This window comes from Sphaeramia orbicularis, chromosome 14 (assembly GCF_902148855.1).
Source record: "Sphaeramia orbicularis chromosome 14, fSphaOr1.1, whole genome shotgun sequence".
Classification (NCBI taxonomy): Eukaryota; Metazoa; Chordata; class Actinopteri; order Kurtiformes; family Apogonidae; genus Sphaeramia; species Sphaeramia orbicularis.
In genome coordinates, this window is record NC_043970.1 from 15,791,748 (window position 1) to 15,810,807 (window position 19,060).

The window sequence follows — 19,060 nt, forward strand, 5'->3', positions numbered from 1 at the left end:
TATGTAACATTGTGTGTAAATGCACATGTATAAATTATAAGTCGAGGCAAAATATTGTTAAAATTGCACTAATTTTTCAAATGAAGTTTCTGTTTTTTCAGGTTATTCACATCTTTTTTGTAAAATGTAAATGTTTTCATAATTTAATTGGGAGTTTTTTGTACTAAAACAAAAAGAAAAACTTGGATTTGTCATTATTTATAGGTTAAGTCATTATTTTACTGGTCTGGCCCGCTTGAGGTCAAATTGGGCTAAATATGGCCCTTGAACCAAAATGAGTTTGACACCCCTGCTCTATAATCACCAGCTCCTGTGGGAAATATCCATCAGTTTAGCTGAAAAATGCTCCAGAACGTTTACCCGATAGTCACTAACTTGGTTTGTCTGCTGTCTGTTGCTGTAAGGGTAAATGACAGTGGGTTTTAGCGCACATTCACTAAAAATAGCCTGTCACAGCTAAAAACAATGATATGCAAGTGGGGGAGTCAAAAGAGTAAAGTTACAGGACAGAGATTGGCTATAGGGCAGTTATCAGTAGAGGGAAGTGACAGCTTTTATATGGTTTAGTCAATTAAAACTTTCAATGAATGTCACAATAAACTGTCCATCATAGTTCAGATGTGCAGCCGAACAGGTCATGAGATTAATAAAAGGAACGGATGCTAATGTTATAGATGTGGTCGCTGTTAGTTTTTGTTAACAGTAGATTAAACCCTTTCATGCATGAATTACGAGAACCTTAATCACGATTTTTTTTCCTGAGTGTTTTTAATCCCTCTTTAGGCATAAAAATAATAATTCTATTGATTTTTGTTAGCCTATTTTTATGGAGTTACAAAAATGTCCACTCAGCTGGACACCATGCATTTAGTTTTAGAACCAAAGAAATATGTATTTACTGATATACTGTGTGAAAACTATGAAATTAAAACATTTTTAATGCTGCTAATCTGATGTTTTCTCACATTTTAACATACCTGCATGGAAATAATATGCAAAAAAACAAAAAAACAAAACTGTTAATTACAGTCTAATAACAATTGGCAGTTTTTTTACTCTCAAACATATTACTGCAGATCAGGTTTATCTAGAACAGCAAAGTTACAGTAATGGTATGAATTGCAGTGTATGGGATGATGCATGAGTGTCCACTGTGTTGGCTGATATGGAACTAAAACAACAAAATCCATGAATATACAAGAGAACACTTTTGAACAGCTGTCCACTGTAGTGACCAGTGTGCATGAAAGGGTTAAACAGCAGGGCGACACAGTAGTGCTGTGCCTCACAGCAAGAAGGTCCTGGGTTCAATTCCAACACCAGTCCATGGGGGTGGGACCTTTCTGTGTGGAGTTTGCATGTTCTCCCCATGTCTCCGTAGGTTCTGTCTGGGTACTCCAGCTTTCTCCCACCATCCGAAGACACGCACCGATAGGTTAATCTAAATTGCCCATAGGTGTGAATGTGAGAGTGATTGTTTGTCTCTATACATCAGCCCTGTGATGAGCCCCGCCTTCGCCAATAAATAGCTCCAGCGACCCCTGTGACCCCAGTGAGGATAGAGCGGGTTCAGATAATGAATTAATTAAATGTTGAGCAGATCACAGTAAGAGCAGATCACAGATCCCATTTCACCCCTTGGCCCTGGTTGAAACATTCCGCTATGAAATTGGACGACCCTTCCAGACCTGTTACGTCATCAGCAGTCATCGATGCCACTATAAACAGATGCGAAAACTTTGTTTCTTTGTCAGCAGCTGTAACCATTTCTGTTCCATGGGCTTTGGGCATCTTTTAACGTCTATCAACCGCAAACCGCAGAAATGCAATCTGTAACACATTAAAATGGCATTAAACTGATGATCAAATTATTAAGTTATTTATAAAGAAAATACGTTGATATCTGTGTTTCTTTCATCACACTGCTGCCCTTTTTTTCTTCTATATATATATACAGGGTGGGGAAGCAAAATTTACAATGAACATTTAGTTGTTTTTTCTCAGCAGGCACTACGTCAATTGTTTTGAAACCAAACATACATTGATGTCATAATCATACCTAACACTATTATCCATACCTTTTCAGAAACTTTTGCCCATATGAGTAATCAGGAAAGCAAACGTCAAAGAGTGTGTGATTTGCTGAATGCACTCGTCACACCAAAGGAGATTTCAAAAATAGTTGGAGTGTCCATAAAGACTGTTTATAATGTAAAGAAGAGAATGACTATGAGCAAAACTATTACGAGAAAGTCTGGAAGATACTATTAAAGAAGAATGGGAGAAGTTGTCACCCGAATATTTGAGGAACACTTGCGCAAGTTTCAGGAAGCGTGTGAAGGCAGTTATTGAGAAAGAAGGAGGACACATAGAATAAAAACATTTTCTATTATGTACATTTTCTTGTGGCAAATAAATTCTCATGACTTTCAATAAACTAATTGGTCATACACTGTCTTTCAATCCCTGCCTCAAAATATTGTAAATTTTGCTTCCCCACCCTGTATATAAACGACATACCATTTACACTACACCCAAAAAACCACCCACCTCTTGCCAGCGCAAAAACTTTTAATCAAAAAATGAGACTTTTGGCGAAATTGTCGTTCTTCCATTAGGTAAAAGGTATATTTACACAATTTGAGGTTCAATGGAAAAGCGACTATTGAAAATGTTTTTTTTGTTTTCATGTGGAAACATTATGTTAATTGTAAACAGGGTTTGGTAAAATAAGTCTTTACTTCTAATTTAGCCCTTTTCAGTCGCATTGTATATGGAACAATGCATAAGTTGTTTTTTGTCGTTTAAAGTAATCAACGACCGAATAAACTGCTACTACTACTACAACAAATAGGAATAAAAAGACGAATGTGTCTGAAAACAAAATTATTCCAACTTTATGGGTAACAGTGCAGACAGAAAATACTGCATCACTTGACTAATTTTTAAGTTTGAACACATTTTGCTCCTGAAATCCAACCTGAATCCAGGTCTGGCTGAGATCAGGATAATCCGAGTCTCCCAATCTTTTCCAAAGATGACACATATCAAAGCCTTTAGTGTGCTTCTCCAGACTGCACTGGCAAATATAAATTAAAGCTCTGACAGCATTTTGGGTGCAACTTCAGGAGGCTCACGTCACTACCCAGCATGGAAACCCATTTACAGAAAGAGCAAGATCAAATCCATCAGTGGAGCGAAATCTAAAAATATGATGAGGTGGGTGACATGCATGGCAGCATGAGGTAATGAACATTTATCCAGGGGACGTGATGCCTAGCATAAATTCTAGGGAAACACAGACGTTGCTTATCCTGTGTGAATTCATCAGGGGTTGCAGGGTAGTTTCTAATTTCCTCAGAGGTCCCTCAGTACTTCTATACCTGCCTGAATGGGGCTTGATGTGATCCACTTTCAGAATCCCACCATTTTATCTTTGAATAGCCTGTTTTCAATATTTGATCAGATTTTTTCTGAGAAAATGAATCATGGCTGCAAAAAGTCTGAAACTAATTCCAATGACATTTCCTCAGACTCCTTCAGACTGAGACAGACACAACATATTCCAGTCCAGACTCGTTTAGCTGTTTTTCTTTATGACAGTAGGCCATCAACAATAGACTTTTACACATTGTATTTATTACCTCTGCAAAGTGTAACAGCAGAGGTTATGTTTTCATAGGGGTTTGTCTGTCTGTTTGTTTGTCTGTTAGCAAGATAACTCAAAAAGTTACGGATGGATTTGGATGAAATTTGAAGGAAATGTTGATACTGGCACAAGGAACAAATGATTGAATTTTGGTGGTGATGGGGGGGCAGCTGATCTGCTTTGGCGGAGGTCTGCGCTCTCCGAGTGCTTCTAGTTTATTTAGCAGATTTTTGCACTTATTGTAGTTTTTATTGTGTATAAATTTTGCTCTGTTTTTATTACCTCCGCTGGGAGGTATTGTGATCATTTTGCTTTGTGTGTTTGCGTGCGTCCATGTTTGTTTGATTGTTAGCAAGATAACTCAAAAAGTTAAGGACGGATTTTCATGAAATTTTCAGGAAATGTTGATACTGGCACAAGGAAGAAATGATTACATTTTGGTGGTGATCAGGTGTGGGGGGGGCCGATCTATCTTGGCGGAGGTCTGCGCTCTCCGAGAGCTTTTCTTGTGTAACGGCAGAGGTTATGTTTTCATCTGGGTTTGTCTGTTAGCAAGATAACTCAAAAAGTTATGGACAGATTTGGATGAAATTTTCAGGAAATGTTGATACTGGCACAAGGAACAAATGATTACATTTTGGTGGTGATCGGGGGTGGACTGCTCTGCCTTGGCAGAGGTCTGTGCTCTTCGAGTGCTTATCTTATCTTATCTTACCTTACCTTACCTTATATACAAACAAATGGAAGGATAGGAAAAAGGAAAAAGTCTTTACCACTGATGAGTGTAATTTGCTCGGGGCTCGACACAGCGTTCTGCTCGGAGGAACTGAATGTGTCGGACGTGACGAGCACCTGCACAAGATGCTGGAAAACACTCGCCGTGGCCCAAGGTGAACCCGAACTGATCCAGAGAAGACATGGCATGCGAATCGGAGACAGACAGAAGCTGGAACAGCGAAGTCCACGGACACTTCCTAGCACCTCATCCCAAAGAACAACAACAAATCTAAAGCTATCTACCTATTTGAGTCTCTCGACTGTCAAAGTCACCTATGAGACACGCCGTGGAACGAGAGAGAGAGGGAGACGAGGGATGAAGGGGAGACGAGACGAGACGAGGAAGGCGTCTGCCAGAGATTCGAGGCCAGAGCGCTGCAAGATGTCACATCCTAACCTCTGGCACTGGAGACTTCTGTCATCTCCGCACTTGACAGATCCTTTGGCCTGCCTCCGGTGATCTACTCTATATTTAGAGACAAGGGGACGGATACGCTTTAACTCATTGTTTGTGTGATCAACTCGATAAAGGCGCATGAGATACGAGTGCATGTCAGGTGACACGGGGAGGTATGCACTCCAGCTGAGCTTTAAGGATGTTTCTCTGCGCTGTGTGGGACAGGAGGCACAAAAAATGAACATCAGAAAGGTCACAACTAAAGTGGACTAAAAATAGAGTGTGATACACAAAGAGACTGGGTGAAGGAGACAAATCCAAGGGGAGAGCTGGAGAGAGTATGCCCAGCCCAAAGGACATAAGAGCCTCATTTTCTCATCATCCCCGTGGGCCATAATTCATGTGTTAGTCGTTCATTCAGTCTCAGACAATTAGGAAATCAATTCATTTTCATCAAAGGCTCGTTTTACTGTTTTCAGAATGAAAGATGGAGGAAAAATCCCACTGTAAAAAGCATTTTAATTGCATGATATTAGCCTTAGGTGCTGTATTACCTTCATTTTCAAGGTCAGAAGTGCAGGCAGTTGTTGGATGATAATAGCATTCAGCACAGCATGTCTTGGAAATCTTCATACCTAGGGTGTGAGTCCGCACTTCAATCCTGAGGTGAATTATCACAAAGTCAGCACTACACAGAATGCAGACCACCCAAAATATGTTGTTAGTTCATTAGTTTCTGGAGCTTTTGTGGCTCAGCTCTCGCTTTCTCTCAGAGGAGACAGAACTGTTTGCATTAAAAATAAATAAATTAAAAAAAAAAAAAAAAAAAAAAAAGACAAATCTAATTGCGGCTCCATGCGATTTATTCAGCTGCGTTTAATTTGTGGAAGAAGCGAGGATAAGTTTACGGCTGCAAAGCGGAGGCAGCGCCATGAGGTAGAACATGCTGTTTTTGCCATGGCCTGTCGAACTCACTCCCATAATGCAACTAATGAAAGCTCCCATCACCCCATGGACAACTGGACTAATTGTGATGTCATGGCCCTGCACTGTCACAAAGGCTGTCCGCTCTCTAAGACACACACATATACGTACAGTATGTGCATTTCAAAAACACACTCTTCCTATTATCTTATTATTTCTTATAAACAGGCGCACTAATAAATTATTCATTGCACTGAACAAAACTGACCTTCAGTGGGGGTGAGCAACCTGACAACCCTGTTACGCAGAAATTCATAGGCAACTCAAATGCATCTGTGGATATGGTTTATTAGAATTCTACTGTAGTTAATTTAGCCGATAAAAGTATTTTAAGCGGCAAAAATGTGAGTACTGAAACGTTTGCAATATCTGCTAAGTTGATTAAATATCAGCCAGTTTTGACGACAGGCTCATTAATATTGTTGTGGTTATGTTTAGTAAAAGCTACCAGGGTTTAGTTTAATACAGGGGTGTTATAGTAATATCTTTTAAATCACTTCTTAAAACACATTTTTATAGACTTGCTTTTATGTGATGTTGTCCCTTTCTAATGTTGAATATTTAATTTTACGCTGATTGGTTATTAATTTATATTCTCATACATGATGTTGTTTTATCTCACTGCATTTTTGCTTTGATTTGACAGCATCATGTTACGTTATCTCTGCCCTCTTTACTCCGATTCACTCAATTTATTCGAAGTGTCATGTTTTCATGTTTGCTGTACATGTCTTTTTTTATGTTGTTTTCTGCTTTAGTCTCTTTGCTTGCATCTTGTATCCTGCTGTTGTGCCCTCTGCTTTGTCTGTCAAAGCAATTTATAAACAGTTTTTAAAGGTGCTGCATAAATAAACTTATTATTATTATTATTATTATTATTATTAACCCTCCGGTATCCAGGTGCGCCTTTTAGGCACACTTTGCATTTCGTTTTAAAAACTTCATATTATTTTTCACAATTTAAATAAGGTTAGAATTCAAAAGTTGTTCATTTTTGCATGGTCTTTAAAATTCTGGCCACTGACTAAATTTTGCACATTGTAAACAAAAGAAAATTACAAGACTAGCATCTGTCTCCCAAGTGTGCCTATTTCTTCCATTTGATATGTATGATTAGGGCTGACCTTGATTTACAAAAATAAAATCAAATTAGAGCAGAAAAATAAATCAATATATAATATTTAATAGTTTGATTTATAGGTGTGCATTTTACGCACACTTGGTGACAGATGCTAGTATTTTTGAACATTTGACCTAGCGCAAAAAATAATAATGCAAATTAATCAATGTTGGAGTTAATCATTGACATATGCCAGGCTGCAAAAATGAAACAATATGTGATCCACTTTTTATGTAGTACACTGAATTTTTTTTTTTTTTTTTTTTTTTTGTTTTTTGCAAAAAAAAAGGTTTGTTTACATTGCAAACATAGCATTTAAAGGGTTAAAAAATGTGACAGTTATTGAGTATTTGGTATTTTTATTTACAGCGCAAGTTGATGAAATAGAAAAAAGTGTAAAAGAATTAAAAACAAACTGTATGAAAAATTGTTTGATATTATTCCACAGGTGTGCGAAGAAGGCACACTTGGTGCTTAGTAAGGGCCTTGCTGGATGGTATACTGGAGGGTTAAACATGGGGCCCATGGGCCAAAACGGTCCACCACATGTTCCGATCCTTACAGGCTGAATTTGTGAAGTGCAACAATTAAAACTGCACAATATGTTGTTTGAGCATCGTCATCGCAATGTACATGTGCACAATAGTCACATCGCAGGTCCTGCAATGTAGGAGGCAAATGAACTTGATGTGTTCTCATCTAATTTCAGCCTGGGTACCTGACACACACGGCACATAGCAATCCACCAATCACAATCGTTCTCAATCAGTTTGCCGAAGCAGACCAAACCCCTGCATGTGGAGTGAGTCGCTGGTAACAACACTGAAAAATGAGCAACGAACAAGAGAAAATCACTGAAAACGAAGACTTGGTGCCAAAAAGAAAAGGAACGTCAGTTATCTGGAATTATTGCGACTACAAGAAGGATGATACTGAAACACGTGGTCTGTGTCGATAGTGCCTTGTACCTGTTGCCGCAACAAGAGGAAACACAACTTATAAACAAGGCGGCCATGGCTTGGGGTTCAAATCCAGCTCCGTCTTAGTCAGTCCGTTGTGTCCTTGGGCAAGACACTTCACTCTCCAGTGTCACTCACACTGGTGTATGAACACGTATGAATGTTTGGTGGTGGTCGGAGGGGATGTTTAGCGTGAACTGGCAACCACGCTTCCGTCAGTCTGCAGCTGTGGCTACAAATGTAGTTTACAAATCAATAATGTGCCTTAGGTGCCTTGAAAAGCGCGATAGAAATCTAATCCATTATTATTATTATTATTATTATTATTATTATTATTAGCATTGGCATTAGCATTAGCATTATTAGCATTAGTATTATTATTAGTATTATTAATAACAATTTGTTTGACCATTTATGTCGACACCACACAGCTATTATGTCCTCCTTAGTATTTTTTCATATCGCAATATATATCGCAGGGTTAAAAAAAATCACACTGTCGGTTTTTCCCCATATCGTGCAGCCCTAGCAACAATTATACTGCAGGTATTAACAGTCAAGGGTGTTAGACTCATTTTAGTTGCCAACTCCAAAATTTTAGCAATATTATGCCTGTTGATAAAAGTTTTGCAATCTACGATGCACATATGTAAATGATAAGTTGAGGCACTGTGTTGTTAAAATTTCACTTATATTTCCCAAGAAATTAATTTTTTTCAGGCCATTCCATTTTTTTTTTTTTTTTTGTGTAAGGATAGTTTGCAAATGTCAACATTTCATAATTAAATGTTACCGTTTTGCAGTAAAGCAAAGAGAAAAAATTTGGATTTCCAGGTTTCTTTTGCAATTAACTCACTGGCCCAGCCCACTTGAGATCATTCTGGGCAGTATGTAGTCCCTGAAAATAAAATGAGTTTGACCCCCCCCGGTTTAATACAAACGCACAACCTTTATCTAACCTGAACCAAAGTGGGTTAAGAAGAGTCAAATGTGAATTCCAGTGTTCGGAGGCAGCCTGCCATCCAAGCAATCTACCTCCTGTTTGTTGAGAAAAACACAAAAACTGTTGTTCCTTCAATGACTGATTACATTTCTGTGCAATAAAAACAAAACCCAGATTAGGTTTATGACAAAACATAAATGGATTTGCATTTCAGCCGCGTATGAACATGACGTCGGAGCTGATTGTCTTACATGGGATCGATCTCACACGTGTCTACAACCTCCCCTTTCAATGAATGGCTGATACTGTATCGTCTTATTCCTGTTTCCAAACATCACATAATAACTTTAAAGATCATTTAATGTATGGATCCACACTATATCAACAATCCAATAGAGCTGCGTAGCCTGTGACTTCACACCTTTCTTCTTCCCTAACGTGACGTACATGTAAACAACTCAACTTGAGCAGCAGCACACCCACTGTGGACGAAGACCGGATTAACACCGAGGACGAAGAGGCGACTGAAGCGTTGACTTTTTATTTACATGCTAATGTTTAAAGCCCAAGCTGCACAATTTGTAAAATGCTAATGTGGACTGTAGATCTATGATATGACAAGTAAAACTCCATGTGTTTTTATATTTATAGTCATGTCATTTCCTGCTTTTGTGCAGAGTTCTGACCAAAAATTGAAGACAAATGTTTGGGTAATTGTCAAAAAACTGCAAATGGGGATGTCATTTTGAAATATACTTTTTAAAAAATGGGTTTTATGGTTATTTTAAGATACTGTTCACTACCCACTGCAACTCTTTATATGAACTGTCCAGACATTGAAGCCAAAATAATGATCTACAGTGGGGGTGTAAGAAAATATCTGTTGCGCAATATGTCACGATATTTCATTTCACAATACTGTATCGATATTAAAAAGTACTGTATTGATATTTTTTAGGTATTTATTCAAATGCAGATATTGTGGAAGTTCATTTTTGATTTTCGTTTATATTTTATTTATTATTATTTAACACTGTTTTATTAAATAATGTTACTTCCTTTGTTGGGATTGTACAAAAATAATGTTCTGATGTTAGTTATGAGCAAATAGAATATGAACATTTGATCAGGATCTTAAACTGTAATGACTGTAGAACATAATTTAACTTTTAACACTTTTGAAAATTTTGTATAATAGCATTAGAACCCGTTGTGATCAAATAAAAATGTGATTAGTATTTGTGCATATTTCTGGTTCTACTAGATTCTTCAAGGAAATAATCATTTAAAAAAAAACAAACAAACAAAAAATTGCCTTTTTCACAGTATCATGATATATCGTGATATATCGTATCATGATCCTAGAATTGTGATTTCTATTGTATCGCCAGATTCTTGCCAATACACACCCCAATTCTACAGTGTGAGTGGTGCTGTTATGAATGGAATATTGTGGTTAAACTGTGCAAAAACAGAAATCCACCAGTTGTTTGTTATCTGCCTGTGGTGTACATTACAGACAATCACACTGTAACTGAAACACACACATAGTCATTAATAGATTTTGGCAAGATCACCCACATCTAAGGCTCGGTATTACAGTTTCATCATTAAGCTGGAAAAGTTTTCCTCCAGAAAATTAAAAAAAAAAAAAAAAAAAAAAAAGCAGTGCAATCCCTGTGCACGCTGCTCTTATCTCTACAGTTTAGAGGGAAAAATTAATATCTCCCAGACACTCCATCATTCCAGAAAGGGGACACCACCTAATTCAGAATTTATTTTGTCCTAGAACAGTGTGACTGAGACAAAAGGCGAAAGTGAGAAGACGACGCGAGAGAGAGAACAGCGAGAAAGAGGGGTTTTTGTGTCTTCTCCAGAACAGCGCTATCAGATGTGGAAGTCCAGGGAGAGCGAACTGTTAAATATAGAAAAGGTGCCTTTGACAGAGCTGAGGATGATTTACTTGGAAATAAAAGTGTATTTTCTGGTTCAGACTCAACATTCCCATCTAACATCTATGCTCAGTCACTTGTAGAAGTTGAACATATAGTACAGAACAAATCCAAGACGGGATGCTTAACTGGTGGTGCAGCTCCAGGTTTTGCATCAATGAAACATGACAGACACAAGTGTTTGTTGTGTGTGTGTTTTTTTTGTTTTGTTTTTTTTTCGAGCTAAAGGACAGTCACCGTTAAATTCCTCCAGAGCCACTGCAGGAGCACGGTTCTCAGCAGGTTAATGCCTTTAATTATATGACTTCAATAATTCCTGATGTGTGGAGTTTTACACAAGCCTCTGGTAAAAGTAAAAAAAAAAAAAAAAAAAAAAAAATCAGGAAAAACATGTCCTTGAAGCTAAATGATCTGTTTGAGTGAATGAACTATTTCTTTTCAAATGTCACACAAGTCAATGTCAATAGTAATTCTGCAGCGCTTTCACAGTGAAAAGAAACACCACTACATAAGAAACATTACTAGTTCGGCGACTGAAATAGCACGTTTGTGTGACTTTAATATGCATAGAAACCAGAATGAGTGGTGTATGCACCTTCTCCACATCTGCACTACTGTACATTATTTGTACATACTAGAGCTACAGTAGTTTATACTTTATCTGTGTAATGTATGTCTTTTTTTTTTTTTTCCTATTTTGCTATTGAAAGCAGGTACAAAAACATAAAGCACCGTGCATTGTATTATGTATAACTGTGCACGTGACAAATAAACCTAAGGATTCTTTTAGAGCTATTTCTTTGGTGATTTTTGTTATTAGTTTAACCCTTTCATGCATGAATTATGAAAACCTTAGTCAAGTTTTTTTTTTCCTTTTTAGGCACGAAAAAACAATGCAATTGATTTTTTTTTTTTTTTTAATGAACCTATTTTTCATGGAGTTCCAAAAATGTCCACTCAGCTGGACACCATGTGTTTAATTTTTGAAGCAAAGAACCATGTATTTAACACACAAGATCATAAAGTGATATACTGTGTGTAAACTATGAAATAAAAAACATTTAATGCAGCTAATCTGATGTTTTCTCACATTTTTATCATATTTCCAATTTTTATAGCAATTTATTTACACTCAAACATGTTACAGCAAAGTTACAGCAATGGTATGAATGTCAGTGTATTATGGGATGGTGCATAAGTGTCCACAGTGTTGGCTGATATGGAACTAAAACAACAAAACCCATGAATATATAAGAGAACAGCTATAGAATAACTGTCCACTGTAATGACCACTATACATGAAAGGGTTAAAAAAGAATGCCACAATTACTACAATTCTACATATAATCACCTAACAGACCTATTTGGCACAAGTGAAATGTGCATTCTAATATTTCACCAACATGCAGTGCTGTATTGATGTGGATGCTGACTTAAATATATGTTCAGGGATTTCAAGCTGCACCATGAAACTGATAAGAGTTGGAATAAGGAACGAAGCAGCGCATCAACTTCATTCTTATAATAAAGGTTGAAATCAGATGATAGAGTAAACACAGCCCAGCACTGCCAACATCACTCATGTGCATGTGACAAATAAACCTGAGGATTCTTTTGCAAATATTGCATTATATTAGAGCTATTTCTTTGGTGATTTTTGTTGTTGGTTTAAAAAAAAAAAAAAAAATGCCACAGTTACTGCAATTCTGCACATAATCACCTAACAGACCTATTTGGCACAAGTGAAATGTGCATTCTAATATGTCACCAACATGCAGTGCTGTATAGATGTGGATGCTGACTTAAATATAGGGATTATTTGCTCTTACTTGTTCCGTGATTTCAAGCTGCACCATGAAACTGATAAGAGTTGGAATAAGGAATAAAGCAGCACATCAACTTCATTCTTATAATAAAGGATGAAATCAGATGATAGAGTAAACACAGCCCAGCAGTGCCAGCATCACTCACACACAGTATCTCATTACAGATTACTTCAGCATAAAAAAATCCTCAACTGCAGTTGGGAGCGCGCATTGAACTTACCCAAGAACAGGAGGATGAGAGGAGAAGCGGGCATCCCGGCATCCAGCAAGGGCAAATCCCAGCAGGAGAGGAGAGTCAGTGGGAAAAAAAGGAGTCTGGGACGGACTGGGTTCGACTTTGACACAAAACTACACTGTGACCTGGCGGAGGAGTGAGGAGTACCGCATGTCTCCGGCGCACCGCGCAGCCTACAGCGTCAGCATCTCCGGTCATTGAAGCGCGGCAGAAGCAGCGGCAGAAGCGGCAGAAGCGGCAGCATCTCCTCCCTTTAATACAATACAAGGATCTCCAACACAAGGCGAGCGGCTCCTCTCTCCTTGAGCTCACCGCCCCCCCACTTCTGCTTTTGTGTGTGTGTGTTTGTATGTGTGTGTGCGTGCGGGGTGTTTCCCTTTGCTGTGCACACGCGTCCGCAGGCTGCCTCCCCGTGTCCGTCCTGCCCCGTGGACTATACTGCGTGGAAATCTAAAGAGGAGGTGCAACCAAGGTGCGCCTCCAGCAGCCAGTAGAAGGAGGACCTCTACAGTTGGACTGGGCGGATACCTTTGTCAGACTGGACCGGACCACTGCTGCGTCCCCACACACACATCCTCCTACGGGACAAAATGTGTCCTCAGCAGGGGCGGCACCAGGATTTTAAAAGTGGGGGGGCAACTGGAGGGCAAAGAAAATGTTGGGGCGGGGGGGAGACAATTTTTTTTTTTAAATGAAATTAACACTTTGCGCTTTAGGGGCTAATATATATATATATATATATATACATATATATATATATATATATATATATATATATATATATATATATATATATATATATATATACACATACACGGTGGGGAAGCAAAATTTACAATATTTTGAAGCAGGGATTGAAAGACAGTGTATGACCAATTAGTTTATTGAAAGTCATGAGAATTTATTTGCCACAAGAAAATTGACATAATAGAAAATGTTTTTATTCTATGTGTCCTCCTTCTTTCTCAATAACTGCCTTCACACGCTTCCTGAAACTTGCGCAAGTGTTCTTCAAATATTCGGGTGACAACTTCTCCCATTCTTCTTTAATAGTATCTTCCAGACTTTCTCGTAATAGTTTTGCTCATAGTCATTCTCTTCTTTCCATTATAAACAGTCTTTATGGACACTCCAACTATTTTTGAAATCTCCTTTGGTGTGACGAGTGCATTCAGCAAATCACACACTCTTTGACGTTTGCTTTCCTGATTACTCATATGGGCAAAAGTTTCTGAAAAGGTATGGATAATAGTGTTAGGTATGATTATGACATCAATGTATGTTTGGTTTCAAAACAATTGACGTAGTGCCTGCTGAGAAAAAACAACTAAATGTTCATTGTAAATTTTGCTTCCCCACCCTGTATATATGGATAGGCTATACATTATACATAGCCTATCCGTTACACTAATAATTTAATAATAATAATAATTTATTTGTAAAGTGCTTTCAATCAAAGTGCTCTACAGATATAAAATCAATCACAATAAAACATAAAAACTAAAAACATTAACACAGTAAAAACAAATCAAGACATATAACACAGAGTAAACAAGCGGGTCTTGAGCTTTGCTTTAAAAACATCCACAGAGCATGCCTGCCTTATGTCCAGAGGAAGACTGTTCCAAAGTGTTGGCGCACAGAAAGAAAAGGCTCGCTCACCAACAGTCTTTTTCCTGACTTTAGGCACAGTCAGGAGGCCGGATCCTTGTGAGCGAAGGGCACGAGAAGGTGCATACAGTCTAACCAGCCCCAATAAGTAAGAAGGTGCCGCTCCATTTGAAATTTTATAAGTCAATAAAAGCACCTTAAAATCAGCACAAACCTGACATGGAAGCCAGTGAAGAGAGGCCAACACTGGGGTAATGTGATGACACTTTATATAGAGGGCAATTTTAGATAAAATCAGGAAATACTTAATGTATTCAAGGTATTTGTCAAAGCAGAAATTTAAATTGAGTGATAAAACAGACCTGAACAGTTAACAAAACTATTTGTAATTAATAGGTGGGTTCAAAACATAAAAAACTAGTCCTTATGCTACTCGTGCTAATTCTTTGCTTTACATTTCTTATGTAGAAGAAAGATGAATGCAATACAAGCGGAGGTATTAATCCATTCCAGAACTGAAGGCACACGTATCATTATGAACCTAGAACTATGTTATTCATAAGAAACAACCTCTGCATGTTAGACCTACTCTTCAGTCTCTTCTTGAAGAGAATGCAGTTATAATATGCGGTGTCTTTAAAAGGCATTGACAGATTTTTCATATTTCTTCATTGCCCTAATTTTCTTAAAGATTTACCTAAATCTGGGTGGGGGAGGCAAGTGGGGGAGGTAAAGGCTGTGACGGGGGAGGCATTTGCACCCCCATGCCCCCCCTTGGTGCCGCCACTGGTCCTCAGCCTCTCATTTTCTCACATTAGAATCAATTTTTAGAAGAAGAACATACAATACAATGGTGTTATATTTAACAACTTCCGTCACAAATGAAACTGTGCGTTTTATTATAAGGTAAAGTGGTGTTTTTCAACCTGGGGTCAGGACCCTATGTGGGGTTGCCTGGAATTCAGATAGGGTCGCCTGAAATATCTAGTAATGGATAAAAAAAAAACTTACAAATAAAAAATATATGGTGAGTTGACAGAGACAATCACAATCCATAAAAGACATGACAAACTGTGAAGCTGAAACTGAAGCACTGTGGTTCTGTTTATCTTTCAAATGTTCATTGTGGTCAGTTTCAGATGCTGCACGGCCTGATCACAATCAAGGTGTATAAGTATATTTGCATCAGTTATTAATCAGTATTGCAAAAAGATCCCCCCAAAACCATTCCCAAAATGGTTCTTTGGCCATCTTATTACTAGATCTTTCAATCCTCCAAATTTGAAGAAAATCGGATAAAAACTGATAAAATGGTGACCCAATGAGCGTGAAAACATGTGCACAATTTTATTGTTATAAGAGAACAAAATTATTGTACATAATGTTTTGTAACACAATAAATAATTACTACTCAACTCCTGTGTGTTTTTTTTTTTTTTTTTTTTTTTTTTTTTACAAAATACACACATCACATTGCTTTTCATTTATTGATCGTTTTTGTTGAACACCTGTTTGATTATTAATTCTTATTTTCAGTATTAAGACAACACTGTAAAAAAAAAAAAATCCTGTTGTTTTTATGGGAAAAAAAACTGGCAGCTGTGGTTTCCAAAACGATACTGTAAAAAACACATCCAACTGTGAACATATTTGTGGAATAACATGTAGATTTAACATTTTAGACATGTAGATTTAACACTTTAAACATGTAGATTTAACACTTTAAACATGTAGATTTAACATTTTAAACATGTAGATTTAACACTTTAAACATGTAGATTTAACATTTTAAACATGTAGATTTAACACTTTAAACATGTAGATTTAACACTTTAAACATGTAGATTTAACATTTTAAACATGTAGATTTAACACTTTAAACATGTAGATTTAACACTTTAAACATGTAGATTAACATTTTAAACATGTAGATTTAACACTTTAAACATGTAGATTTAACATTTTAAACATGTAGATTTAACATTTTAAACATGTAGATTTAACATTTTAAACATGTAGATTTAACACTTTAAACATGTAGATTTAACATTTTAAACATGTAGATTTAACACTTTAAACATGTAGATTTAACATTTTAAACATGTAGATTTAACACTTTAAACATGTAGATTTAACATTTTAAACATGTAGATTTAACACTTTAAACATGTAGATTTAACATTTTAAACATGTAGATTTAACACTTTAAACATGTAGATTTAACATTTAAACATGTAGATTTAACATTTTAAACATGTAGATTTAACACTTTAAACATGTAGATTTAACATTTTAAACATGTAGATTTAACATTTTAAACATGTAGATTTAACACTTTAAACATGTAGATTTAACATTTTAAACATGTAGATTTAACACTTTAAACATGTAGATTTAACACTTTAAACATGTAGATTTAACATTTTAAACATGTAGATTTAACACTTTAAACATGTAGATTTAACATTTTAAACATGTAGATTTAACATTTTAAACATGTAGATTTAACACTTTAAACATGTAGATTTAACACTTTAAACATGTAGATTTAACACTTTAAACATGTAGATTTAACATTTTAAACATGTAGATTTAACATTTTAAACATGTAGATTTAACACTTTAAACATGTAGATTTAACACTTTAAACATGTAGATTTAACATTTTAAACATGTAGATTTAACACTTTAAACATGTAGATTTAACATTTTAAACATGTAGATTTAACACTTTAAACATGTAGATTTAACACTTTAAACATGTAGATTTAACATTTTAAACATGTAGATTTAACACTTTCAACATGTAGATTTAACATTTTAAACATGTAGATTTAAATGGTAAATGGACTGCACTTATTTAGCTCATTTTCTACACCTCCTTGGTGTCCAAAACACTTTCCAGAGCCACCAGGTCCAACTGGGAGCAGTTTAGGGTTCAGCGTCTTCCATGGACACTTTGACATATGGACAGTCAGAGCCAGGATTCGAACCACCAACCTTTTGGTTGTTGGTCGAGCAGCTCTACCAACTCTACCAACCCATTAATTTACTAATTTAAAATGTTACATTGTTAAATGTTAACTTTTTTTTATATAACTTTTTTTATTTAAAAAAACCCCCAAAAATGTCATTATTTCAACATTTTGGTCTTGCAATTTAAACGGCACCACATTGTATTTCAATTTACAGTTTTATTTTCTAAAAACAATAGAAATACATAATTTCTACACACAAATCTGGTTTTGTTTTTGTTCACACACTCTTCCTGTAAAAACTACAGCTATATTTGATTTAATTGTTAACAAAAATCTTTTCAAATAAACAACTTTGCATTGTATTGTCACTTACAGTTTTTTTGTGTAGCAATTTTACAACGTTTTGGTGTTAATTATACAGTCATTTTTTACAGTGTGTATAGTCATGAATTTTGTTGTTTTAGTTCCATATACAGTGGACACTTATGCATCATTCTATACGCTGCAGTTCATACACTGTAAAAACAAACCTTTAGAATCTACCCAATAAAAGTGATGTAACAATTTGCATTCATTTTGGTTGAGTAGATTTTACCCCATATTTTGAGTAAAATGTGATTAAATTTAACAGCTATAGCACACTAAAAGAAATTAGGTAAAATCCACCTTTCATATCTCAATAGATTACACAACAAATTACTCATAAAAAGTGAGTAATATTAATTCTCAGTTGTTATTAGGAATATGTTCACCTTCTTAATTCTGGGCAGGGAGTATCAATCTAAATATTGATAGTATCAATACTAAGGTGTGTGTTTATTGGTATCAGATCAACCAAAATTCCCAGTATCGCCCACCAGTAGGGATGTGACGTTCATGAACAAATCAAATCTTTTGAACGGCTCTTTGAAATGAACGATGGGAACTGAGTCTTTGTAAAGAGCCGTTCTTTTTTTTTTTTTTTTTTGATTAATAACAGATTAATCACTGTTGTGTTTTGTGCAATTTTTTCCGTATGTTTACACATATTTATTGTTCTTGTTCTGAGGGAAAATGCACTACAGTTGTTAACGTATTTAAGTAATTGCAATGATAAATCGCTTTTGTGTTTTGTGCATTTTTTCTGTATGTTTACCAACATACTGTTCTTGTTCTGAGAATTGCTCTATAGTTCAGGTATTTAAGTAAATGCAATGATTAATCACTGTTGTGTTTTGTGCAATTTTTTTCGTATGTTTACACACATTTATTGTTCTTGTTTTGAGGGGAATAAAATGTTATTTCATAAGAAAATGTTTTATTTTCTTCTTCATTTTTAGGCTAAAGACTAGTCCACATAATGTACCGTGATGTTTTTTGTCAAATTCCCACATTTGCCTAATGTCACCTCTCATGTCATGTATTTAGCCCACACATTTGAACTAACTATTCTTTTTTACGGTAAGATAACGATGATTGAACGGTCGCATCACTACCCACCTGTAATTTAATTGTTATTATTAACAACTAATCAGTATAACTATTTAACCATTACTTACTCAGGGAGGGTTTATTTTACTTGAAAAGCTGCCAGTCACAGGAGGTATTCATCATTCAACCCCAACCCTAAGAAGCACATGATGTGAAGAA

The 19,060-nt window shown here is 36.1% G+C and overlaps 1 protein-coding gene across 1 annotated transcript in view; it reads right to left on the bottom strand.

Moving 5' to 3' along the window:
* clmpa (CXADR like membrane protein a) overlaps positions 1-13,135 on the bottom strand; it is a 225,113-nt gene extending 211,978 nt beyond the window's left edge. Inside the window, exon 1 of the mRNA XM_030154487.1 lies at positions 12,828-13,135. Within this exon, the coding sequence (XP_030010347.1) occupies positions 12,828-12,861 (34 nt within the window). The 5' untranslated portion in view covers positions 12,862-13,135. The remainder of the gene's footprint in view (positions 1-12,827) is intronic.
* Positions 13,136-19,060: the final 5,925 nt, after the last annotated feature.